The sequence below is a fragment of the Macaca mulatta genome, chromosome 5 (genome assembly GCF_049350105.2).
Source record: "Macaca mulatta isolate MMU2019108-1 chromosome 5, T2T-MMU8v2.0, whole genome shotgun sequence".
In the NCBI taxonomy this organism is placed as follows: Eukaryota; Metazoa; Chordata; class Mammalia; order Primates; family Cercopithecidae; genus Macaca; species Macaca mulatta.
This window is the reverse complement of record NC_133410.1, coordinates 118,235,294-118,263,229: the sequence shown is the minus strand read 5'-3', so window position 1 is coordinate 118,263,229 and position 27,936 is coordinate 118,235,294. Positions and strand designations below refer to the sequence as shown.

The following is a 27,936-nucleotide window of genomic DNA, read 5'->3' as shown; positions in this document are numbered from 1 at the left end:
AACTAGTTTATTGGATTCACACACCGTTACTTTCTTTTATCCATGTTATTAGTATACCACTCTCATCATTCCATCCTGTTGAGGTCCCCTCTGGATTCTGATTTGCAATCCAACAATCATTATACCTCTTCTTCTCTCCTACTTCCTGGATATTTGAGATATAGATGTAGAAATATTCATGTAGAGACAAAAATCATTCCCACACCCAAAGTTTGAGAAGACTGATTCATTAATACATATATCGAGGCTGGGCACAGTGGCTCATGCCTGTAATCCCAGCACTTTGGGAGACCAAAGCAGGTGGATCACCTGAGGTCAGGAGTTTGAGACCAGACTGGCCAACATGGTGAAACCCCATCTCTACTAAAAATATAAAAATTTGCTGGGTGCGGTGGCACTCACCTGTAATCCCAGGTACTCAGGAGGCTGAGGCAGGAGAATCGCTTGAACCTGGGAGGCGGAGGTTGCAGTGAGCCAAGATTGCACCATTGCACTGCAGCCTGCGAGAAAAGAGCAAAATTCTGTCTCAAAAAAACAAAACAAAAAAATGTATATTGAATGGATCAGTCAGGAGGTCCTGAACTGTGTGACTGGTTAAGCATTATTATCTGTGTAGATTGTTCAACCAGTTATAAATCCATTCTTTTCATTGATTTTCAGTTCAGATTTCTCCATATAGAATCTAAGGATAATACAGGAAACCTTGGCATACCACTTGCTGAAATCCAGTTACATATGTGCATCTACCTACTAATAACCCTTTTTAACAAAGGAAATAAAGTTAGTATTCTGTTATAAATTTTCACCAACAATCCTTTTAATAATATATTCTCATCTTTACTTAGGTCATTATACATTTTAGCAATCTGTCTATACTTCACAGAACTACCTTTTTCTCTCTTCTATTGCTTCTTACACTTTTCACAGTTCCCGAAAAAGTGATGTGAATGGTTGAGTAATTTTTTTGGCAAATGCTCAGTATTTTGAAAGCTATTTATTCGGGCTAAAACACATTTATATTTGCAAAGTTTTCGTTAGTAATCTCTTCACTTTCCTTGGCATTTAATACACCAGTATTTGTGGCAATGTTTAATTCAAACAACTATATTTTTTTCTGTTTGACAGAGAATTAGAAGCTAAATAGGAACTGGTTGCTATTGCTTTCTTGTATCAACTATTCACATTTTATTCTCAGTTGACTGAAAAAAATAGATCTATTATTTTATTATGCTTCTCTGTCTGAATCTAACAGAATATGCTCTTTTTGTTGCCCTTAGAAATTCCTCCCAGTCTTTATGGAGCCTAAGTGCTCCTGACACAGATCATAATGTTCCATGCTACTCTTCTGTGTTAATCCTTGGATTGACTTTCACTTCCTTTTTTATTTCCTTCCTTATTTGTAATTAAGATATTCATAAAGAAGGAAATCCTACAAAGAACAGGAGAGGGGAAGGGAAGTCCACTCTGCAATTTGTGAATTATTAGGCCCTTAGTAATTCACAAATTGAGTAATTATGCCTTGTACAAAAGTTGACTCGCGTTTCCCTTGAAAAATCTTTTTTTTTCTTAGTCAAATTTGTTTTGTGCCACTTTTCCAACATTAACTTCCCCAACATTTCGCAAGTCAGGAAACATGGACAATTTCACAGTTAAAGTTTATGAAGCTTAATCTCAACTCTTTATAATGTTACGAAGCTTCATCGCAGAGCTATAAAATAGTAACTTCTTCTTCCTCTCTTTCATGTTTCTTACTTGCTAAAATCCCATATCACCCAAGGAGAATGATTGACATTCCCTTATGTGAAAATAAGCAATTCAATTTCAATAATGACATGACAGACATACATCTTGTAATTTTTTTAACCACATATGTGAGTCATAAAACTTGTAGCTAATGAGGTGGTAGAACTGGTCACTTATCTGGGTATCCCAGATGCCACCTGGTTTTTAAAACATAAACTTTGTTCCTGTGGGTACTGAAATCGAAGACCCATTAAAAAAAAAAAAAGATTTATAACATACGTCTGTATTTTGTAAATTGGGCTATTGCTTTTAGATATTTTAAAACATCAGAGAAAGTTTTTTCCTTGGTCTGGATTAGTTATGCATTCAAACCGAGAGCATTGTCATTCCCTTTTTTTCTCTTTTATTTAATAGCAAATAATGCATATATATCATTTAAAATTTACTAAGTTGAAAGACCACGTTACACTTTGAATTAATTCATGTAACCATAAAAAGAGAAAATCTTTTTTCTATTATATATGGACAATTTTCTTTGATAAATGGAATATTAAGTACATTTAAATAAAGAAAGAATTGTTCCTATTCAAAATTGTACCTAAGGCATATTTTGAGCCCTCATTTTCAGTAACAAAGACAATCTAATCTTTACTCTTGACATTTTTGTCTGCCTTATTATTATCTAAATTTGGAAGCATAAAAGTACTTGAAATTTGGAAGTATAAAAGAGTTTTGAGGTTAAATATGAATATTATCAGTGTAGCTATTTCAAGTAAATTATATGTGCAAATAAATATCACTTTTAAGAATTAAATAAACATGATGGCATGTGATACACTACTTAATATGAAAAATGTACTGCATTTCATTAAATAACATTATCAACCACTAGGAAATTAAAACCAAAAAGTAGAAAGTTTATTTTATGATTTTTCAATATTTATGTCATTCTAAACTTTAGATTTAATTTCATAGAAGTCAGGAAATTTGGTTTTGACAGTCCCAGAGAAACCATAATTCTCATGTAGATTACAACAGCCTCTTTCATTAACAGCAAATCATGGGACTCCTCCCAGATGAATTAATCACTATGGGATGTAGGTACGTCCTTTTCAAAAAGGAATTATACCTTGTTCTGTTATTATTCCTGCTAGAGATAGTGTATAACAATCGTATTTTGACATTTCTATGATTTAAGAATCAGTGCTGTGAATTACAATGTGTAATTGATACAATAAGAACCAGTAACCCTTTCTTCAAATGCTAATGCAACAAAATAAAGTTCTATCGGTTGGGCTAAGTGTGCTGTGAGGCAAAGTCCTACAGTTGTTTTGTTTGTATTTCACCATTCAAAAACAGTAAATCAGAGATCTTTAACTGGTGATCTGTGAGACAAATCCTACTATCAAATGTATTTTCATTTGGAATATAAAATGTGTAAACAAAATTTCAATTGTTAGCAAACATTAAAATCTGAAGCATTTATTTTTTTCTTAAAAAAAGACTTTCATTTCTGGTTTCTCATGAAGCAGGTGAAGATGTAGCCACACTAGGTCTGCTTTCATCTGTGGCAAAAATCAAGGGATTAGTTATTGTTTCCTTTCAGCCCCAGCTTCACTCTTCTATTCAGCGAAGTCTCCCCACTTCCTTTTGTCTTCAACCTGCTTCTTTATTTACATTATCTGCCAATTCTTATAGTCATTTGAATTTACTCCATATGTACAAGTGACATCAAATACAAAAATAATTACAGAATGTTCAAATATGTCCTAAATTGCAATAAATATTTTAGCCTCTTTGGGAAACATGCAGAGTTCAGGGATGCCCTCAAGCAACAGACTCTATTTTACTGTTGTATAATTGAGCAGACCCTGAGAAAACACTACAAAATTAGGATTTGAACTAAAGGAGGATGTTGGAGAACAGGACCAGATGAACTAGTAGAGAAAGGTACCTAGAAGAGTACCACTGCAAGTAACGTTACTCTCTGCTCTACTGTTCCAAGCACTCCATTATCTTTTTGAAGAGTTCAGTTATCCCAGAGGGCTGTCAGGCATTTACTGTGGGCTAAACCTTATTTAGGGTGGATGTTGAACTTCAGAGGTATACAAGGAAGTACAGGATGATTTTCCATCCATTATAGCCATCTACTTCTTCCATGAGTAGAAAAGAGGCTACATTCAGGGTGCATGCCCAAGGAATTTTAGAGTCAACTCAGTCTAGTATCAAACAAGGATGTTTAGCAAATGCTCATTAAATGAGAATACTAAATAGAGTATCCAGAGAATGGCAGGACACTTATGCTTTCTCTCCCAGCATGAAACATCCAGAAAAAAAAAGTTGAGGTTTTCTTACAGACTACTGGAGAAATGCCTGTTTTCCCTTTAGTGTCAGGTGCCCTGTCAGCTACTGATCTTCTTTCCTGATCCATGCTGTGCCTCCTCTCCCAGATGTAGACTGTTTCCTTTCAGAAAATGGATGGGATATACTCAAGTTGAGATGAGTCCTTGACCTGGCAACCTCAACTGAAGAGCAGCCTAGGTTTTATAGAAATGTAGTTCCAAAATATTATTGTATTGCATGCTATTTTTATACTGCACCATCTTGGAAGAGTTTTTGAGAATTAAAAAACTATATAATCTGAGCTCCATAATTCAAAATTTGTATTTCAAAGGCATATTGCATGAAATTCAGATAGGGCTGAATTCAAGCCTGCTTTTGCACCATTTTTGTTTTCACAGGGAGGTTTAAGTAGATTTTTATGCAGTGTTTGACAATCAAATTGACGTTCTAAACAGGACTGCTGGAGAATTTTTTTTCATTTCATAAAAGGACAAAATTTTCACGGTTATTTTTTGCTTATTTGAAAAACAGGTGCTAATTATAAATGTCCTTATTTATTCATTAAGGCAATTAATTAAAAGATGTATACCAGACAATTGATCATAGTAGTTCTTATTAATATATAACACTGAAATCATAAAAGTAGATTTATTTTTAATTACTACAAACTGGTATAAATTATAATATGTAATGCAAATTGCCATATATTGAGACAGGGCATTTTTTAGACTTGTCTATAATTAATACATTTTATTGTTCAAACCCACATTCATTTCCTTAAATTCAAAACTTATCACTCTTTCTATAATCTTCAGTTCTGCTGAAGAGCTCTTTGTCATTAATTTTGAACTAGGCTCACAATCCCTTCTTAAAACTCTTGTTAGTTAAGCGTGTTTCAGAACTTAGGGTTTTTAGGAATTAGAAAGTTAATTTAGTTCATGCTGTGCATATTGTCTGAAACCCTTAGGGGCCTGAGACACCCTGTAATCAAACCATCAAATTCTACAGTGAAACATATGCATATTCACACTTAGAAGGATTATTAATGACCATAAATAGCCTTACATCTGTTCAAGTAAGTTTTTTCCATCACATAAGTTTCCTGAAAACAGGAAAAACTTTAAAACTTAAGAAAAAATATTTTGGCTGGGCGCGGTAGCTCACGCCTGTAATCCCAACACTTTAAGAAGCCAAGGTGTGTGGATCACCTGAGATCAGGAGTTTGAGACCAGCCTGGCCAACATTGTGAAATCCCATCTTTACTAAAAATACAAAAATTAGCTGGGCATGGTGGTGGGTGCCTGTAGTGCCAGCTATTCAGGAGGCTGAGGCAGGAGAATCACTTGAACCTGGGAGGCAGAGTTTGCAGTGAGCTGAGATTGCATCACCGTACTCCAGCCTCTGCAACAGAGTGAGACACCATCAGAGAGACAGAGAGAGAGAGAGAGAGAGAGGTAGGAAGGAGAAAAAAAATTAAAAAAAGAAAAAATATTTATCTTCGGGGACTTTGGATTTTGGAACTGCAGATGAAGGATCATGAACCATATCTGGGTTTTTAATCTGTTCTCTAACTGTGTCAGAATTGTCTTCCTCGTACTCACATGGCATGGCACCTTCGTTGTATAAAAACCTTCATGGCTTTCCACTACTTCACTCTTGAAGCTTCTTTTAAGACCTCCCACATCTGTGCCCTATTAATTTTTCCAGGCATTTATCTAAAATGTGTGTGCTTCACCACAGCCAAACTCACCTTATCAGAATTTCCTGAGTGTACCTTCTCCTTTGTTCACTGTGCTACAGACTGGAATACCTTCCTCCAGAGGCCTCCAGTCCACACTTCACTGCAATACCAGGATCCTAATCATCTTCACATGTCTTAATTTCTACCTTTATGGGAGTCTTACTCCAGTCCTCAGACAGAATAAGCTTAAGTACTGCCTGCTCCTCTAACCAGAGCACTAATTTAACACATTTTCCATGTGGATTGACATTCATATGACAATTCCCTCTCCCCCATTAGATTTGAACCCCTGCAGCTTCTTTCACTGTACTTGGCATATAGCATGTATTCCAGAGAACTTTGTCACACGAAGGAATGCATGTTTTAGTTCATCCCTCTTGTTCTCATCAATCTGACCTCCCACAGGAATCCTTACAACCCTTTGCCATTGCCCTTGTCTTGACCTTGCCCAAATTGAAGAACAGAGTCTACATCTCCAGGGAGAGTTCCTAAAATAGAACCTAATCTCTATATACCAAGTGTTGATTCAGTATGTCTTTAGAAAAGGAAAATATATTTTCTATTTTTTTCCAGTGTTCATCTAGGCGGAAGTATCAGGAAGGAAAAGTATCGTTGCCCTTTGAGAGTGGCTAGCCACAAGGGTCTCCTAGTGTGTCACGACTGCACCTATGGGGCATGGGAATCTTTCTGCTACTTCTGTGCGGTACTTCAGGCGGGGGAATCCTTTGCAAGCCTGCTCACACATGTCTATCTGACATGCCACATGGCCATTTCTTTGTGGTGTTGCTTTCCTGGAAGTGCTGCTGGGAAGCAGAGCTTAGGTCCCTCTGTGCTCTCGGAGACTACAGATCTCTTTCCTCACTTCTAGTTTGGGGGAGTGTCTTTCTAGGTATTTTTCATTTCTGGAAATGTTGGTAGACAAGTTACGTCTTGCACTCTGCCTCCTTATGCCTCCTCTGAGGCCCTAAGCAAAGGGTCATCTAAGAGCTTGATGAAGGAGTGGGGAGGAAATGAAAAAATACAAGAGGAAAAGAGCATGGATAAATGTTAGCAAAAGAGATCCCAGCCACGTTTGAAGTTGCTTGTTTCATGTCTACCTGCCTTCATACATTCTAAGCTCCATAAGGCCTGGTATAAGGTCTATCTTGTTTACGGCTCTAATCCCAATGTCCAAATATTGCCTTGGTCATTGTGCAATTGTGTTAAATTCTTATTGAATAAATGAATAAGTGAAAATGAAATTCAGAGACTATGAAAAATTTATGGAAGATATGGGGCTGGACACGGTGGCTCATGCCTGTAATCCCAGCACTTTGGGAGGCCAAGGTGGGCGGATCATGTGGTCGAGAGATTGAGACCATCCTGGTCAACATGGTAAAACCCTTCTCTACTAAAAATGCAAAAAAAATTAGCTGGGCGTGTGGTGCTGCATGCCTGTAGTCCCACCTACTTGGGAGGCTGAGGCAGGAGAATCACTTGAACCCAGGAGGCGGAGATTGCAATGAGCCGAGATTGTGCCACTGCACTCCAGCCTGGGTGACAGAGTAAGACTCAGTCTCAAAAAAATAAAAAAAAAGAAAAATTTATGGAAAATATGCTGGTTAAGATGGTTGACACTGGAGCAGGTGGCCAGGGGGTGACTCGTGGCTCTGCCACTTACAGATGGGTGGGCGAGACCCCTCACCTCTTCGTGTCTCAAATTCCTCATCTGTCAAGTAGTTGGTGTGAGGATTAAAAAAGTTAATATTTATAAAACTCTTAGAAGAATACCTCACGCAAAGGAAGTATCATATAAGCCTTAACCACTATTAATACCATCATCACCATTGTCATTATTTATTATTTTAATTATTATTAAGAAACCCTAAGACCGGACTGCTCTCTTGATGTTTATTTGTAGAGAATAGCTCTGATCCAGTTCTAGCAGAGTATATATAAATAAAATCAATACAGTTTTATTTTTGTATATCTTCCCAGACTTCAAGGCTGCTTTATTTTTCTTCCCTGTATCCTGTGTCTATACTTCTCTGGTTCACTCAGATCAGGAAAAACCTTCTTCAGGAATTCTACCTCTTTTCATGGGGTCTCATCTTCTATTGGCCTTTCTTAGCTGTATGTCATTAGGGAACACTTTACAACAAGCCCTGGAATCCCCTAATAGATTATATACAACAAGTAGAGCCTTCGGCACTATATGAGTAGTTTAGGCACTTTTCTTAATACTTTGCACTTGCCAGTGTTGAAGTTTATCTGCTGTCTTCTTATTCATAGATCTTTTGCAGGCTGTCTTCACTTACTTAGCATTTTAGTAGCTACAGTATTTAATGACATTTGTCAATACAGAGATTGCATTGTTTTGTTTTTCTTCCAAATGACTTGTAAAATTACGCTTATCATCGACGTATAAAAAGATAATTCCTGGACTGGCTAGGGTTAATATTTATGATAAAACATAGTAGAATGGAATTTAGAGTATCTATAAAAAAATAGTAACTTCTTGAACAAGTTGAAAATATTATATTCAAATAACTTGTAAAATTTACACTTACCATTTACAGACAAAAAAAGATAATTCCTGGAGTGACTAGGGTTAAAATTTATGAGAAAATGTAGTAGAATAGAATTTAGAGTATCAATAAAATAGAAAAATAGTAATTTTTTGAGCCAGTTGAAAATATTATATTCAACTACAGAAGGCTAATTCTTCCCATAATTAATACTACCATGAGGCAATCTTTTACCATCAGTTATAACTTCTGATTTCCACAGGCTCCAATTATTATACTGCATGATTGTTCAAAAATTCCTTTAGCTGTTTAGCTTTATATAGTTGATTTTTCTTTTCAGACAGATAAATTATACCATCTACTGCAATATGGAATGATCTAGTTGCAGATTTCCTTCTCTTAAATTCTTTTCTTTCTTAATTTAGCCTTCTAACAGTTTCTGCTAAACTGAAGCAATTCTTTTACCTAAATATTTTTGTATCCTATTATAGTGTTTCCCCATCTGGTCTCTCTTAGCTAGAAATTATTTTATCAACTTTGAGGAGTATTTATCTCTATTTATGCTGCACACATGCCCACTGTAATGGTCGTGTTGTAATGCATGATGTATTTTGGGCAAACAGAATCATGATAGTATTTACATTATGGAGAAACTTGGAGATTTCATTTCTCAGCATAATGCATATTTTTTATTTAATATGACTTGCTATTGGGACCCTTTGACTCTTTGTAAGTAAAATAATTATCTTTTCATCCATAGCCCTGCAACCTCAGGTACACTCCCTTGTGCTGATCAATGATCAGCCATTGTCAGTGACACTGACCATTGTTAACCTGTTCTTGTTATGAGTCATTTATGTGATTTAGGCAGCATTATTGATGATGCAATAAACAGCAAAGTAAAGTATGTGCATCTATCATTTTGAGTCATTTGCCTGACTAGAACTTTTGTGAGGAGAATTACCATTCCTCCTGCTTCTATAGCCACTCCTTTTCATCTTCTTTGTGGTTGCCTCTTCCTCTGCTCATCCCTTAAACCTAAGTCTTTTGAAGGGTTCTTTCCTAGGACTGCCCTCTCTACAACCTCCCGAGGTGACTTCGCATATCCCTATGGCTCATAATTCTCACCTGTCTTTCTTTCTTTTTTATTTATTTAATTTTTTATTTTATTTATTTATTTTTTGAGACGGAGTTTCGCTGTTGTTGCCCAGGCTGGAGTGCAATGCCGTGATCTCGGCTCACTACAACCTCTGCCTCCTGGGTTCAAATGATTCTCCTGCCTCAGCCTCCCGAGTAGCTGAGATTACAGACACCTGCCACCATGCCCAGCTAATTTTTGTATTTTTAGTAGAGACGGGGTTTCACCATGTTGGCCAGGTTGGTCTCGAACTCCTCATGATCTGCCTGCCTCAGCCTCCCAAAGTGCTGGGATTATAGGCATGAGTCACCGTGCCTAGTCATTTCTCACCTTTCTTCTGTTCTATATGCATGTCCAACTGCTGCCCCTTGGCTGTCCACAGACATCTCAAATTCAGCAAACCTGTAGCTGAATTCATCATTCATAACTACCTGCCTATCCCAGAAAGCCTTTTCTTTGTGTTCCCTCTACTATCCTTCCATTGTCCAAGCTAGAGACCTAGGACCATTCTCTGCTCCTCATTTACCCTTATATTCTCAGCCAAGTTACAAGTCCTACAAATTCGACTTCCTTAATAACAATTCAAACAATTGATTTGTCCTTCCTCTAGTTCTAAGACACAATCTCACAGCTAGACTATTGTCATACCTTCCTAAATGGTCTATCTTTAGTTTTACTCTTCCTGTACCAACCTCCAGCCTCTACTTCACCTGGCTTGGGAGGTCTTCCATGGCTCCTGAAACATGTGTCTAGTGCACATTTTATTTTCTTTGTAGCCCCCCCACTTCTCCACCATAATACTTGTCACTCTGTATGACAACTGCCAGCTTATTTCTATTTCTCCACTAGATGGTAAACCCTGTGAGCATGGGATCTTGCTCACCATTCAATCCCCAGAGTGTGGCATAGTGAATGTTGCGCAGAAGGTGCTCAACAGACGCTTTCTAAATATTGTTGAATGTTAGTCAATTTTTAAGCTTTCTAATATTTCAACTGTAAAGCAGGTAGAAGAAAATTATAAACACATAAATTGCATAATGACAAAGTTTAGAATCAGAAGACCTGGATTGAATTTCTGGCTCTATCATTGCCTTACTGAATACGTTTGAGAAAGCACAAAATTTTCTCACTATTTATAATCTTATAATACTCATTATTACTGAGTACACAATAAAAATGACAGTAACACCTTGAATGTATGGCCTCTAAGTAGTTAGAAGCGTTTCTTATGAATTATTTATTTGTTCAATATCCCTTTGGGGTAGGCTTGCATTGTTTCTTCTAGTTGGTAATGAAGGGGGAGATATAGCCTTTCCTGTCATGATGTCAAAATACTGGTTGTGAGATGGTTGCCTACTTCACAGAATGTCATGAAGACTCATGAAGCTGTCTGAGGCTTTATGCTCTCAGGAGGGAAAAAAATGAGTTATATATGGTAGTTTTACAGCTCTTATTCATCTGATTTCTTAATAATTCAAAGTATTTGGGGTGAAAATGTGTACAAATTATTTCAGGCCGGGTACAGTGGCTCACGCCTGTAATCCCAGCACTTTGGGAGGCTGAGGTGGGCAGATCACTTGAGGTCAGGAGTTCGAGACGAGCCTGGCCAACATGGTGAAACCCCATCTCTACTAAAAATACAAAAAAATAGCTGGGCATGGTGGTGCATGCCTGTAGTCCCAGCTACTAGGGGGGCTGAGGCAGGAGAATTGCTTGAACCCGGGAGGCAGAGGTTGCAGTGAGCCGAGATCGCACCACTACACTCAAGTCTGGGCGACAGAGTCAGACCCCATCTCAAAAAATAACAACAATAACAAAAATTATTTCAATATTCAGTATTCAATATTCAATATTCCTGGATTTTTTTCTCCATATTTTTCTGGAGACACATTTGTTTTTCCACACCCACTCAAACCGTCTGTGTACCAGGCAAACTTTCTGAGATGCAAAACCAAGTAAAGTATGTCCATTTTATTTGTTTCGAAAGGATATGACTAATGATACTGTGGGAAAAAATGGTATAGTTAATAAAAATTGTATCCTCTGTATGAGCGGCTAGAGAAGCCGAGCAGGTGTGGCCACACAAAGCCATAAGGTGTCAACACTTGTACTGAGGATAGGTGTCAACACCTGTACTTTAGAAACCAACCCTCCAAAGAACTCACACAAGAAGCAGAGTCAGTGTCTACCTAGGATCTGGAGGCAGCCCCTGTGAAATGGGATTTTTCTACCACCATCAAATGGTGAAAATTTTTAAAACGTGTCCAATTTTGAATGCTATAACCCTATAATATATCAATGTTTGCTTTACATAATAATGTTTAAATGTATTTGCCATTAATTGAATAGACTTTTTTAGGAGGATGGACCATATTTGTTATTGCTTTGAAACACTCTGTAGGACACCAGCATATACTCTCAGGGTTACTTTTACCCCAGTTTGAAACGCACAGGGTCCTAGGACATTGCAGCCCAAATCATGGGATTTTTGTTAGCATTTAAGAGAATCCGTCCACATGTCCCCTTTTTACTTTGCTACACATAAACTCCTGAAAAATTATTTTGCCTGGCATGCTAATGAAATCTTTAAAATGTAGCTCTAAACACCTAATTGGTAGCATTTTCACAGTCAAGATGATTAAGGATTATAAATTAGCTTCCTCAAATAGAGATTATTCTGTTTGAGGAAAAAGATCTTTCTGAGGTGAGAATTGCCTATCCACTTCTCTCTTTAGATCTCATTAAAATTGGAACCCAAACTAAGGAGTTATACAACTTGAGACTTTGTGTGTGTGTGTGTGAGCATTTTGAAAATATGATCAAATAGAAAGCTGGTCATGCTCAGACATGAGTACAAGAAGTGACTTATTTATACATTCAAATTTCAAAATATTTGTAAGGCCTACCATGTGTGCTGCTAAAAGGTTTTTAATTTAAAACTATTTTGTTAGATAATCCTGTTTCAAGTGACATTATGATTTATCGCCACTAATCAAGATTCTGATCCCTCATAGACTTCTTGTTTGTATCTGTTTTTGTTCTTTGTTACATAAATATGAGCTTTATATATAAAATTCTGACTGTGTAATATAGGGCTAATGAGTCACAGATGGAAAGATGCTGGCACATTACCATCTAATAACATTTTAAACTCATATTCCATAGTAAAACAAAAGCAAATTGTATACATCTGTTTTCCAACTTGTAGCATTTCTGAATTTATGCAGAATGTATATTTAAAGGACTTGTATTTAGAGAGAAGAAAAAGAGGACATAGGTCACCTCAAAACTACGGAGCCACTTAATAGCCTTATCAGAACGGACTTGGCAAAAGATAAGATTTTCTCTGTTTTGCTTCCTGAGAAGTTGTAGTCCTGAAGACTGAGAATCAAAGGCATTGGAGCTGAAGAAGTGTCTTCAGACTACAAACTAATTTTTCTGCCTTTCTTAAAATGAAAAACATATCTCTAGTGTGAGGCATGTGGGGGGTGAAATATTCACAAAAGTAATAAAACTAAAAATTTAGAAATTTCCTGGGCTTTCCTAAAAATATCTGCAAGATAAATTTGGGTGGGAAGAGAGAGAGCCCAGGCCATGTATTGCTGTGGTTGTTGTTTATTTTATTTGTATGGTAAACTGGTAAACATGTTCTCTCTGTGTGTGTGTGTGTGTGTGTGTGTGTGTTGGAAAAAAAAGGAATAAAAGGCTTTAGTTTCACATGTTCTTAGAAAAGAAATAGAACAAAGGCAAAATTTCTCTCTCAGACTTAACCAATTGATAACGCCTGTGAGGAGGAGTTAGTACAAGTTATTGAAGAACGAGTCTCTAAAACATCTCTCCGTATTCTCAGGGAATTCAAAACTGCTTTTCTGCATTAAGGGGTTGTGTGAACTGTCAAGTTCTTTCGGAAAAGTTATGTGACAGAAGTGATTACTGCAGAGTGTGACCATAAATCCCCCTGACATGAAATACACATGTTATAAGAGACAGATTTTCATCCACCACCTCTGCGTGAATTCCCGAAACAGGAGAGTTCTGAGATTCATCATATGATTGGAGAGAGAAATTTTGATATGTGGGTGGCAAGACTGTATTTTGTGAGGTGTACTGTGTTTATTCTGGGGAATAAGTATGATCTGATGGCAAAATTTTGTTCCCCGTTGTTGTCCAAAAAAGAATTAATACATGTATTGTATATCCTGAGCTGTAAACAGAATGTCAATGGAGGGAAATTACAGTGTGGTTTTCATAACAGTGTCTATAGTTATCTCCATTTTGTACTAACATTTTGTAATTAAGATGTTGTAATTTTGTAAGATTCCAGAAATGCTCCATGTAGCAAACTCTTTACACCGTGTAGACACAGATCCCGTTGTACCTGCCCCAGGCTCAATGACCATGAGCTCTCAGTTTCCCCATTCCATGCTTTAGGAAATTATTGGTTTGACTAGGCATGATGGTTTATGCCTGTAATCCCAGCACTTTGGGAGGCCGAGGCGGTCAGATCACTTGAGGGCAGGAGTTTGAGACCAGCCTGGCCAACATGGTGAAACCCAGTCTCTACTACAAATACAAAAATTAGCTGGACATGGTGGCACATGCCTGTAATCCCAGCTACTGGGCAGGCTGAGACAGAGAATCACTTGAACCCTGGGGACAGAGGTTTCAGTGAGCTGAGATTGTGCCAGTGCACTCCAGCCTAGGTGACAGAGCAAGACTCCGTCTCAAAAAAAAAAAAAGGAAAATAAAAGTCTGGACATGGTGACTCACGCCTGTAATCCCAGCACTGTGGGAGGCCGAGGTGGGTGGATCACTTGAGGTCAGGAGTTGGAGACCAACCTGGCCAACATGGTGAAACCCCGTCTCTACTAAAAATACAAAACTTCACTGCGCGTGGTGGCGCACGCCTGTGATCCCAGCACTAGGGAGGCTGAGGCAGGAGAATTGCTTGAACTCGGGAGGTGGAGGTTGCAGTGAGCCTAGATCAGGCCACTGCACTCCAGCCTGAGCAACAGAGTGAGACTTCATCTGAAAAAAAAAAAAAAAAAAAAAAAAGGTTTATTTTGGGGCCTCATGTGTCTAATTTTGTTTATGGTGTGTCAGACGAGGCAAGACTTAGAACCAGGGAAGGGAGGCGCTAGGTATGTGCTTGTTTTGTTTGTCCCCCAGTGAAATGTCTGTGTGACGTTTTATGTTGTGTTGTTTTGGTGCTGTGCTACGTCCATAGGGCCTGCCAGGCTTCCCCACAGTTGCTGCCCTGCACAGTAATCAGATCCTCACCGTCAAGGTTTGTGGTTGTTACTCATGCCTGTGTAGTCAGAAATGCAATCAGCATAAGCGTGAGCAGGAACCATTCAATTGGCTTACCGAGCCCGTTGGCTTCCTCTCATCATATATGTCAAGTTACTGGGCACTTGGGACCCCACTTGTATCATTGAGGTCAAATGTCTTTTAAGAGGGTATATCCTGAGCATACTTGAGAGGAGGATATTGACGTCAAACAGGTACTGTGAAGAGAGGTGGGCATAGCGATCTAAAACCATGCCATGCCTTGATGGCTTAATTTGTATGCATTCTAATGCTCTGTAATATTTTTCCAGTCAATTAAATAATCCTAAGTACTCTCTCTGGACTTCGGGTGTCAATCAAATGGCAGTCAAGTTCACGTCACATTATGCTGGTTGACAAGTCTGATGGAAATGGAACTGGCATTTTGTCTCTAGACTTTCTGCTCAGAGTGAAGAATGCAGGGGTGCACCTGCTTACCTGCTTCTGGGAATAAACTACATTAAAAAGATCCAACGTCCACAGTGAAATGATGAAGCACAAAAAATGTTCATTACCACTGAAGATCTGGTCTCAGCATCGCATTTCAGGATATTTCTTTCGAGAAGAATCAGTGGGTCTAACGTTAGACATAAGTGCCAGTTCTATTTTGTTTAATAATCATTATAAGTCTAATGTGTATATCTTTATTTCTTTCTTGGGGCCTTCTGATGTCTATTCTTCAACTCTCTCATCTCTGAACTTCAACCTTTGACCTCACCTGACTGATCAGATGGTGTTTCCTAAAATCAATCATGGGTTTCTCTCTGCTGATCAGCAGCTCATTAAACGCCGCCTGATTAAGGTAGTGCTTATTCTTGCTGAAGTCTGATTTCTTCTTTACATTGGTTATTGCTCTGTATACCTATTGCTTTACCGTTTATCTCTGATGGGTGGGGTGTGGGCGGTGGGTGGGTATTTATTTGGAAATATCCTCAAACAAAATTACGTTTAGTCAGCTGCTTTTGTTTGAAATGTTAGATACAAGTACCAAAAAAGATACTAAAAGCCTATCTAATTTTTTCTTAATTAAAAAATTTTAAATTGTAGCTACTAACAGATCCAGTTTCTAAGCTCTCTAGCTTTGGTAATTTATAAATTATTATGCAATATGATGGGAGCCTCATATGCTTAATTTTATAGGGTATGAAAAAGTAAACACATTTGTCTAACTTTAAAGGCAGCCATTTTATTAAATGAGGTGAATACAACTGATGCAGTGTTATGGATAAAGTAATTCACACATTTTATACCAGCTCTGACTGTAGTGGTAACATATACACTATTTCAAAGAATGGAAGTGCTGGTTCCTGAGCTGCTTTGATTTTAATAGCATCTACTCAGTCACCCAGCGTGAATATTTATTTGCTCCCTGCTGGGAGGCAAATTGCCTACAGGCTTTATATTTGTGGTTGTTCTGGTTCTTTTCATAGTGTAAATGTGGATCAGATAATGCAAATTTAAGGTGCTGAAAAGAAGACCTGAGTCTTTATCTTTCATGGTTATTGCTGGTCTGTTCCTTTCTCCATCACAGGGTGACCAAGGACAGGCAGGGCCTCCAGGACCCCCCGGCCCTCCAGGCCCAAGAGGGCCACCTGGGGACACAGGGAAAGATGGCCCCCGTGGAATGCCAGGAGTACCTGTGAGTCACTTTTTAGATCACTTATTCTCACACGTTTTGTTTCGTGTTAAGGGCTGAGAACTAGGGTGGAGCAGGGTGGTGAGGGGCATCAGGTCAGGGGGTCAAGTGAGTGGAGTGGGTTGAGGGAAACGGGATGATGAGTGGAGTGGGTTGAGGGAAGTGAGATGATGGGAAAGTCCCCACGCAGCATAGGGCGCTCCCAGCTGCATTCCTCTTTGCCACTTAATCCACTGGGGATCCAAGCAAACCACAAGAGACACCTGGAGGCAGCCACTAAACTGTTTTTGAGGGAAGCCTCAAGAAGTCTGTGATTGGAGTTGCCCAATCCCAGGTGTAACCTGACTGCCATAGTGTGCACCGGGGCCTTTAGTTTAAGTGGGAGATTAGTCTGAAAAACTAAGTAGGAGGCTAATAACATTTTCCAAAGGTTCAATAGCAGACCAATAAAGTCCTATACTATTTATGGAAAGTAGAGGAAGTAAAATGTTCTAATATTTATTCCCTTATAAATAACTTGAACCCCCAAAATTGCTAATAACCGTAAAATGAATGGTTAAAACATCGGTGGGTATGGTTTAAATATCATTTGTCTTTTGTATGTAAGGCTTATTCATAGAAATAATTTAAAAGTAATCTCAATACTTGGCTACAAAGATTGGTCAAGTGTCAATGATATAGTAGTAAAACATAGAAGATAAATGGTTTGGTTTCAGAGGCAACCCAGCAATTAAAAGAAATATATGGAAAAGGTCAAAAATTTTAGATTTATTTTATGACTTTAGGACTAGAAATTAAGGTTTATTACTGGATTAAATTATTTATTAAGTGTATTTATTTAACAAATTATTTTCATAGTATTTTTGTGGTACATAATAATAATGAAAATATTTATCCACAAAGCAGAAAATTTTGAAAATAAAACCAAAAAAGTAAATAATTACAATACTCATTAATGTTTTGGTATATTTTCTTTCATTTTTATATGCATATATTTATGCATTTTTAGAAATAATGACTCTTTATAAGAATATAGCATACTTTAAAACTTCTGAGACAGCCTCATAAGCCTGTGTCCTTTTCTGAAAGCTGCTGTGAATTTGTTGATATAAAATGTGGAATTGTCTTTCAACATATGATTTGCTAGTTGTTAGGACTGCTTTCACTCAACCTCCAAAGACAGTAGTTGAATTCTATAGCTGTCTTCTAATGCCTTGCTTTTTCTCATGATGATATTCCAAAAGGCAGAGAGATCCACAGCTTTAGGGATATTTAAAGCTCTCCCATTGATTGCTGGTTGCCACAGAAATACAATGGGTGTCTCTTCAAAAAGTAGTTAAAACCATTTTGATGGTACATTAGTCAGATCATTGAGCATTATATACTATACTCAAATTCAAGATATAAATTACTTTTAAAAAATTTAAAGGTATGACAAACCACATAATCCAAAATTATATCATTCTTTAAACAAATATAGTTTATTCATGTAAGTAAGAAATGGAGCTTTCTACACATAGGACAAATTAACTTGTTTTAAAATTTTCAAAAATATAACTTGAACTATATATGGTCTCAGAGTTTATTTATATGTACTATGATGACTGCTAGAGAAAGATTTCTTTTTCTTTTTTTTTGAGATAGAGTCTCGCTCTGTCATCCAGGTTGGAGTGCAGTGGCGTGATCTCAGCTCACTGCAACCTCTGCCTCCCGGGTTCAAGTGATTCTCCTGCCTCAGCCTCTTGAGTAGCTGGGACTACAGGTGCCTGCCACCACGCCCGGCTAATTTTTTTGTATTTTTAGTAGAGATGGGGTTTCACCATGTTAGCCAGGATGATCTCGATTTCCTGACCACAGGTGATCCGCCCACCTCGGCCTCCCAAAGTACAAAAAGATTTTTTTGTGTGCAATGAGGTCTTTGCTGTGTTGCCCAAGCTGTAGTGCAGTGGCTATTCACAGATGCCATCATAGCACACTGTAGCTTCAAAGACCTGGACTCAAGCAGTCCTCCTGCCTCAGCCTCCCAAATAGTTGAGATTACAGGCATGTGTCATCATACCTTGCTAGAAGAAGACTATAAAAATAAACTGTGAAATATTGATTTTGAAAGACCAGCAATATCTATATTCATTGGCATTTTAAGACAAAAAATATTTTTAGCCAATGACTGTCATTATGACAATAAAATATGATAATTCTATATCAATCTGAATATAAGAAAATGATAATGTCATGATATAGTGTAATTTTCTGTATCAAATTTAATAAAACATGTTACTTCAGCCATCATTAATCCAGGAAGACCAAAGTTTAACATCAGTCTCTGCTCATTTTATTAAACACCTGTACTAAGAGCAATTGTCTCTCTGTCCTATGTGTGAAAGTTCTGAGTTCTCATAAAGACACCATGTCCTTATCTTTATGTCATCCTAAAGAAGACATGATAATCTAGACTAATTTTATTAAACCCTAAATTTGTAAAGTTTATTTGTAGAAGGGAAATTAGCTCTCTTTTAATGTGCTACATTCCTCTATTTAACCTGAAGAAATATACTTGACATTTACATGCCCCAGTCAAAGAAAAAAAATGATTGAAGGGTTTTTTAAAAATACTTACAGCATTACTAAAATTATCACTATTCTTTTTTAAGGGTGAACCAGGAAAACCAGGAGAACAAGGCTTGATGGCAAGTATCTCAATTTATCTTTTTCTATACTAAGCCAGGTTGTTTAAAACTATGGTCAAGATTATGTGTGACAAATATATCTGTCATATGACAGACTATAATAAAAAAGTGAAAATTAGTAAAAGTTAAAAGTAATATGGCCTATCTACTACATGCTAAGGGTCATAAGACTACATATCTACATTGCTGATGCAGGAGAAAAAGAAAGAGATTCCAGGTGTAGGGAGCGACAGAGATGCTGCAGGCCAAAGGAGAGAATTAATTAAGTGACTCTGCTGTAAGAGAGATTAAATTTAGGGGCATGCCTCTTAGCTTAAATAGAAATGGAAATCCCATTTTCAAAGGGATCAGGTCTGACTAAATGAATTCGCACAGGAAACTTTGCACAGCGATTCAGAGTTTTTCTACCGTTGAACATCTCTATCCAGAGAAAAATTGCTGTGCCTTTTGGTTCTCTGTCATTTAAAAACAAACAAACAAACAAACAAACAAACAAACAAAAAAGGTCCTGAAATGATTCCACATGGACTTACTCATAGACACACAGGTCCCAGTTCCCCATGATTTGTTTATCTTTTGCTGGTAGAAAAGATGTTTGGTTAGGAATTCCTTCAACCTACCTCTTCCTGTCCCCTCCTCTCTGTCTCCTGAACTGCCTCTCTAATCTGTTACGATGTGAACACTGTTGGGAAGCACAGGGTAATTCTCTAATAACCCAAATGCCAGAAGAGGGCTCACACTCATCCTGGATACTGAAGGAGTGGGCCCAGAGAGTGCCGGGTTGCCAACAGGTGACCACAATCAGCTTGACACTGTCCATCCTGCATAATGTTAGGCTGGGCACGGGGGTTCATACCTGGAAACTTAGCACTTTGGGAGGCCAGGGAGGGGAGGATCACTTGAGCCCAGGAGTTTGAGACCAGCCTGGGCAACACAGTGAGACCCTGTTTCTAAATATATATATATATTTTAAAAACAGGTAGGTCCTAGTGAAACTAACGCATAGAGTCAGGAATCAGCAAGGCTTCTTTGGGCTTGAGATGCATTTGCAGCTCTCCTGGGAAGTCAGCTGTAGGTACAGCTGCCTTTGCAGGATCCCTGGTGAAATGAAAGCATCCCGGGTCCAGATCTCATCCACTGCCTGGAAATTCTGTTCCTGACCTGTAATATCAAGAAACAATTTTATTTTACATTTATTTTTTTTTGAGATGGAGTCTTGCTCTGTCACCCAGACGAGTGTGGTGGCGTGATCTCGGCTCACTGCAACCTCCGCGTCCCGGATTCAAGTGATTCTCCTGCCTCAGCTTCCTGAGCAGCTGGGACTACAGGCATGTGCACGCCTGGCTAATTTTTGTATTTTTAGTAGAGATGGGGTTTCACCATGTTGGCCAGGATGGTCTTGATCTCCTGACCTTGTGATCCACCTGTCTCGGACTCCCAAAGTGCTGGGATTACAGGCGTGAGCCACCGTGCCGATACAGATAATTTTTGGTGATATAATGGTTTTTGTTTAAAAAAGAAAAAAGTGGAAGGAACGGAAAAGAGTCTATAAGTAAAACTTAAAACCTTTGTCATCAGTGGTAACTGCATACAAGTGCAGCGTTAGCTCTCAGTGGTATGGAGTTATAGAGTATGAGGAATTCTGGGAGAACTACAATATAAATTTTGAAATTAATTTAAGCAATTGAAAGTACATGTACTTTTTGTCCTGGAAAATGGTGAAAACACATTCTTCCCATATATTCTTATATCAAAAGCTATGTGGGCTTCTCAGGAGCCTTTGTTTGTCTCCAGGTGTGCACAGACTACTCAGATTTTTATCGCTGGCATTGGCTTTTTTCCCTGATAGCTAATACAGCATCCTAATGTACAATATTCTGAAATAAAATGGATATATTTTTTAAAATTATCATCTTCCACTCAAGGAATTCTCTCTTACATATTACATATGCTCTCCAGGATATACTGTGTGAATAACAATATAATCTCATTTGCTTGCCATTTCCAGTTTGACATAGTTAAATACAAATGTTTGACCTGATCCTAAATCACTTGCATTATTATCTTAGCATGCTCCAGTTCCCATTTCATATCAAAACTTTCTCAGGTGAAACAGTCCTGGGCTTTTTTTTCTACAAACTTTTCTTGACTCTTTAAACTCTTGTAATTTAGTGCATGTTCTTATTTTTTAAATGCATTTAAGAAACCTACTGGAAATGACAAATGTTTCAAGGATATGTAGATTAAGTGATCTAAATGGCATTTAAAAATTACTGTTTTTAAAGATGTAAGATTCCTTTCAAAGAGAAAACTTCTTTAATGTATATAAAGAAAAGTGACAAATTATAGTGTATATCCCAGTGAATTTTCACCAAGTGAACAAACTATATACAAACCAGATCAAGAATGAGGACATTATCTTAAACCCTTCTTTACCCCCAGTTGCCACCCCAGAGGTAACCTCCACCCTGACTTCTGTCACTATACATTAGTTTTGCCTACATTTGAATTTTATAGTAATCGAATCCTACAGTATGTACACTTTTGTGTCTGGCTTCTTTCATTCAACATTGTATTTGTGAGATCATCTACCTCTGTTTTAATGGCTTTCACAGCTTGTTTAAAAAAATAGGAGGAAGAACCATATTTCCTTGACTACCCCGGTACTTGACTACATCATTCTGATAGCAGTAAATGAATGAATGTCCGTCTGACCTTGGGCAAGTCACTTAACCTCTCAATTTCTCATCTGTGAAGAAAGGATAATAATACTCTCTCTGACCGCCTTAAAAGGTTGCCAAAGTCAATGCAATAAATTAGGGGAAAGCACTTTAAAACATATAATGAAGAACTATATGAGTATGTTACTATTATTATCACTCAGTTGTTCTCTCTAGAGTAAATTACAGGTGAGTGTGGATTTATATACCAGATGTATTCCTGTAAAGTTTTGTATAAATTAGATTTTCTTGAATCAACATATTTTGAATGTTCCAGGGAATTTTGCTGTTTAAAGAAATCCTATTCAGAATCTTTCTGCAAATCAGTGTAATCCTCTAATTCTTCTCCTCAGCAAACTGAATTTCTACTTTTTATGTTTGTTTAAGATGAATATTTCTCCAATCTAAAAATCTATCTTTTTAAAAAGAAATCATGATTTATTAACTTGAACAGCACCTGTATATTTTAACTCATACCAAAAAGAGAAGAGGATACTAGAAATATAACTGCAGTTTCCATGAGGTGGAAATTTTTCTTTTTTCTCTCTCTCTTTTATTATTATTTTTATTATACTTTCAGTTCTAGGGTACATGTGCACAATGTGCAGCTTTGATCCATAGGTACACATGTGCATGTTGTTTTGCTGCACCCATCAACTCATCATTTACGTTAGATATTTCTCATAATGCTATCCCTCCCCCAGCCCCCATCCCCTGACAGGCCCGGGTGTGTGATGTTCCCCCGCCCTTTGTCCAAGTGATCTCATTATTCAATTCCCACCTATGAGTGAGAGCATGCGGTGTTTGGTTTTCTGTCCTTGTGATAGTTTGCTCAGAATGATGGTTTCCAGCTTCATCCATGTCCCTGCAAAGGACATGAACTCATCCTTTTTGATGGCTGCATAGTATTCCATGGTGTATATGTGCCACATTTTCTTAATCCAGTCCATTATTGATGGACATTTGGATTGGTTCCAAGTCTTTGCTATTGTGAATAGTGCTGCCATAAACATATGTGTGCATGTGTCTTTATAGTAGTATGATTTATAATCCTTTGGGTATATACCCAGTAATGGGATGGGTGGGTCAAATGGTAATTCTAGTTCTAGATCCTTGAGGAATCGTGAGGAGGAAATTTTTCTTAGAAACTTAGAAATTTTCTTTCACACACTGTGGGGGTGGGCGGGGGGGGGGGGGACCTGAAATCTGCTAGGGAGAAAAGTACATTGTATCAGTAGTTCTGGTTTTAGAACTACTTAGTGGTATATGACTATAGTCTGTGATCCTTTTTACTGATCTATAAAATGTAGGTAATAATTCCTATTCTACCTGTCTCACTGGGTTATGGTGAGAAGCAAGTGAAATGATAATATGAAATGTTTTATGAACCACAAAGAGTTCCATAAATGAGAAGTATTACTATTAAAACAAATGTCTGGTGATATAACTTGGCATACAGAAAGGCTGCTGTAAGAAATGTAAGGGCTAAGAACAGTTGAATAATAGCTACCAATTAAATTACAACATGTCAAATACTGCAATTAAGAGTGTAATTTATTGCTTGTGTCCTGTTTGTAGTTGTTGTTTTAGCCGTCCCACATATATCGTATCTTCTTACATTATTAATTTTTCATAACATTCCCCTTCTCACCCACTTATTAAAACAAACAAAAGATAATAAATACCACTACTCTCATCTTTTTCACATTATGTAAACCCCACTACATTTGTTGGTTTGTGTCATGGAGGAGTGCTTGCTTACATAAGGGTCTTAAGAGGCGCTAGAGAATTGTTATAAATTTAAAATGTCTGTGATGATGAAATGAAGAAGCTAGAAACAATCTAAAATTAGCTCTTGAAAAACTTTATGAGTGTATCAGGTAGAGAATTAGTTTTCATAATCTAAGATATATAGTTTATATTGCAGAAGTAGTCATCTGATGATTAACAGCATCTATGATAGAATAAAAAAGGAAAACCTGCAGCTCATGCAGTCCACATTTATTTAATCCTGCCCTGCATCTATTCTGTAAACATGACCTTCGGGTTTCCAGGAAGTTCAGGATGAGCTTTTAAAACCCAGATCTTGCACTTAAATAAATTTGACTCCATCTAAATAAGGAGAGAGCTGCTGTATCTTACAAAACTAGACCCAAGAGTGAAACAAAGGAATGACCATAATTGGAAGTGATCAAGTTCTGGATCCTAGCACAAATGATCTTTATCTTTCAGTTCTTCAGAAATTTAAATCGTTGTTAAAATAGTATTTTAAAAGGTATCTTTCCTTTCGATCTTCTTGCTGTTTCTTTCTTTGACAGATGCAGAAATTTTCAAAAGCATGAAAGATAGATGGTATTGAAAAAGATATACCAAATAGCTCCAGTTTCATGTATATTATTTTTCTCCCAAATTGTCTATATCCAAGGTTTCAGAGACCAAATCACTTTCCTGTTCTGAAACTCTTTATTCCTTTCTTCTCCTCCCCTAAATATATATAAACTCCATAACATACTCATTTATCTTCTACTGAATTATAAGAATACTTAAAATGTTCCTCATTGGGCCCTGGTGGTATCTGAGAGTTCAAAACTCAGAAATATTTGCTGTTGTAGTGCCGTAAAGTGAAATTTGGACTTTTTTGTCCGAACAGTTTACAGATACTTTTAGTTTGTTTTAATTTTACCTGTAAACACATTTAATACGTTTGGGTCAAGTGAATATAATGTTTTTAAAATATTAATTAATAACATAAGCATGAGAATGTTTCAGTTGCATTTAAAATAAAATGGAAATAACCAGTATGTAAAGGTTTACTTTAAATGTGTTCAATTTATAATGTATTGCTATCCCACGGATTTGCTAAAACTCATGGCTTTCCTTCACTGTGCTTTGATCTGCCTGCTATCTTGATCAACAGATGGCAGACACTAAAGACAACGGCAGACTTCCCGATTTGGATCTGGCAGAGGAAACAAGACCCCCAAACCTTCAAATCACAAATAACAAAAATGACTGAAATCATCTAATTGTAGTTAGTTATTAGACAAAATTTTGACAACAAAACCTTATTTGGTAAAACTGCATGTCCTTCAGTTGTGCACGCTGCCTGCTGAGATGCCTTAGCAACCATTCTAATGCTTTATCAGCCTCCCTTAATCTGATTGTCCATGAAGTACATATAAATGGCACACCTGCAGGGCTCTTCCCACCTCCTTGGCACTTTTGCCCAGAGCCTGTAGTGTGTTTTTCAAATGGACCAGAGAAAGCAGACAAGTGATGCCTTCTATTTCTGGTGCTGCCCTGCCACCCCTTCCAGGGAGTCCTGCCGTAGAATCAACACAGTGGAGCTGTGTCTCCCCAGCCTTGGGGGACCTGCTCTGTGTTGATTCCTCTGTGCACAGACTTTTCTCTAGAGGTGTCTAAAGGTCGCTTAGTGAGGTGATAGGAAGGAACGTTTGACTTTCCTTTGAAGCTGGTTCTGTCTCCTGGGAACAAAACGTCATCTTGGGGAATATTTTCAACAATGATTTAGAAGCATGATTATGTAGCAGAAAGACAGTCTCAACAGCTGAGTAGATGACTCTGTCTGTATTCCTCTCTCATTACTTCATTTTGTTTTCCTTAATGACCTCTAGGCTATGAATCAGCTCTAATATTAACTATTTTTTACAGTGGCTCAAACTCAAGGTCTAATAAGTTCTATCATTTGGGCAAATTAAGGTATCTAGGCCTTAGATTCCTCATCTGTAAGGAATGGTGAAACTAAACGGTATGAGTTCCCTTCCAACTCTAAAGTCCTGTCATCCTGCTCTGTTTCTATTATGAATGCACAGATGCATATTATATGTATCTATTATATATGTTCTGTAAATAATTAAAAGCAATGAACAGTCATATACTAAGCTTTTAATAGAAGAAAGTCTTAAAAATTGTCTCCTTCCTCAAAACCATAATCAACTTCTCTAGTTGTCACTGCTTTTAACTTTAGAATTCAGCTTATTGTAGCTCTACTGAAGCAAAGTAAGTGATTCTTGTATGAGAATATTAACTAAGTTATAATTGATCTGTCTCATCAAATTCTCATATTTCATCATTAGATAAAGAAGAAATTTTTAAAAATAGAGTTAAGTCTGTTTGAATGTGCTTCACCTTTGCTGACTTAGGGCAAATGTACAAGTTTTAGGGCAAGGGGAAAAATGGGAGTCCTTATACAAAGTGTCTAAATATTTAAGTTATAAACCAACCTAATGAAACTGTTCAGTAAAATATGTTCTATCCTCCAACCTTTACAGATATATTCTCATGATGACTTGGAAAGTTCAAATCCAGAATTCTTGCCCTCCTTGGAGTTCAAAGCCACAGTGTGGTGGCACGAGGAGGGCTGTAACTAGCCCTAGCCCTATCCTTGGCCTGCTTCCCTTCTCTCCCACACCTTCCTCCATTCTTCAACTTGATAAGACTCAGGCTCTAACTTTATAAAGGGTTCTTGAATGCTCACAGGACCAAATTTCATCGATCCCCCTCAAAATACCCACCTCTTCGCCTTCTCTTCCAATTTGTTATGGTGCACACCAGTGGTATGGTTCACATTCAGAAGAACAGGCCTGGGAAGAGGCAACACAGAGTCTTTGAAGTGAGCTCAAGTCACTGGGGCAGAGAATTCCAGAGTCCTTAGTACCTGAAGGTCAGGTGGCTGGGGGGCTGGTAGGGCTGAGGGTGGAGGGTATGTGTACGGGTAAGCATGTTCTCTTAGACCCATGGATTCCTAACCCCCTGGGAAGCACAACCAGAAAAGGGCCCTTTAAAGCATGGGCTCAAGACAAAAGCCTCCTTGCCAGATCGAAGGGAAGTTCAGGATCCATGTGTCTGAGTGGAGCCTTAAAAAAGAAATAGACTTCTGCTTGGTCACCTCCTTTGAGGAAACCTCACACACATGCATACACTTTCACACTCCCCCAAGCTAAGTTAGAAGCTGTCTTCTCCCCTCCTTCACAGCATTTATCACATCATATAATAGTTTTTGGTACTTAATGTGTTTAATAAACAGAATGACTGAATGATGTGAGTTAATCAATTAATAAATCAGGCTCTAGTACAAATAAATGAGCTTTATGTTTTTCTCCCAATAGATGTCATGTCATTATGCCCCAAGGGTAGGATTGGGCAGGATAAATCCAACAGAATTACATAAAATTGCTCTTCTTTTTCTTCTTTTGTTTTGTTTTGTTTTGTTTTGTTTTAGAGACAGGTTCTTGCTCTGTCACCTGGCCTGCAGTGCAGTGGCATGATCACAGTTCACCTCAGCCTCCAACTCCCGGGTTCAAGGAATCCTCCTGCCTCAGCCTCTCAAGTTGCTAGGACTAAGGCATGCACCACCATACCCGGATTTTTTTATTTTTATGTTTTATGGAGATGGAGGCTTGCTGTATTGCCCAGGCTTCAAGCAATCCTCTTGCCTAGGCCTCCCAAAGTGCTGGGATTACAGGTGTGAGCCACCACGCCCGGCCTGCATCTTTTTATATTTATATATGTGTTATAGATTATTTGGAGTATATATGTGCTTATAAATATGCATGTTATAACTAAAAGAATGATTTTCATGAGGACAATGGAAAAGTAATTGCATCAATTCTAGTCACACCAGCCGGGTGCGGTGGCTCACGTCTGCAATCCCAACACTTTGGGAGACCGAGGTGGGTGAATTACCTGAGGTCAGGAGTTTGAGACCAGCCTGGCCAACATGGTGAAACCCCGTCTCTACTAAAAATACAAAAAATTAGCTGGGCATGGTGGTAGGTGCCTGTAATCCCAGCTACTCTGGAGGCTGAGGCAGGAGACTCACTTGAACCTGGGAGGTGAAGGTTGCAGTGAGCCAAAGTTGCACCATTGCACTCCAGCCTAGGTGACAGAGCAAGACTCGGTCTCAAAAAAAAAAAAAAAAAAAAAAAAAAGCCCCAAATTCTAGTCACACCATATGGCTATTTATTAAGTAGCATATAAAAGGTTTAGAAGAAATCTTAGAAATAATTTAGCTTAGCTTTTCACAGAATAACATCAGAGTGAAAAAGAAACTGCCAAGGTTACAAAATAATT

General features: G+C 37.8%; 1 protein-coding gene across 1 annotated transcript in view; it reads left to right on the top strand.

Moving 5' to 3' along the window:
• The window catches only part of COL25A1 (collagen type XXV alpha 1 chain), a 504,591-nt gene that overhangs the window by 369,435 nt on the left and 107,220 nt on the right, over positions 1-27,936 (top strand). Inside the window, exons 8-10 of the mRNA XM_078002085.1 lie at positions 14,700-14,759; positions 16,332-16,439; positions 19,088-19,123. Of these exons, the coding sequence (XP_077858211.1) occupies positions 14,700-14,759; positions 16,332-16,439; positions 19,088-19,123 (204 nt within the window). The remainder of the gene's footprint in view (positions 1-14,699; positions 14,760-16,331; positions 16,440-19,087; positions 19,124-27,936) is intronic.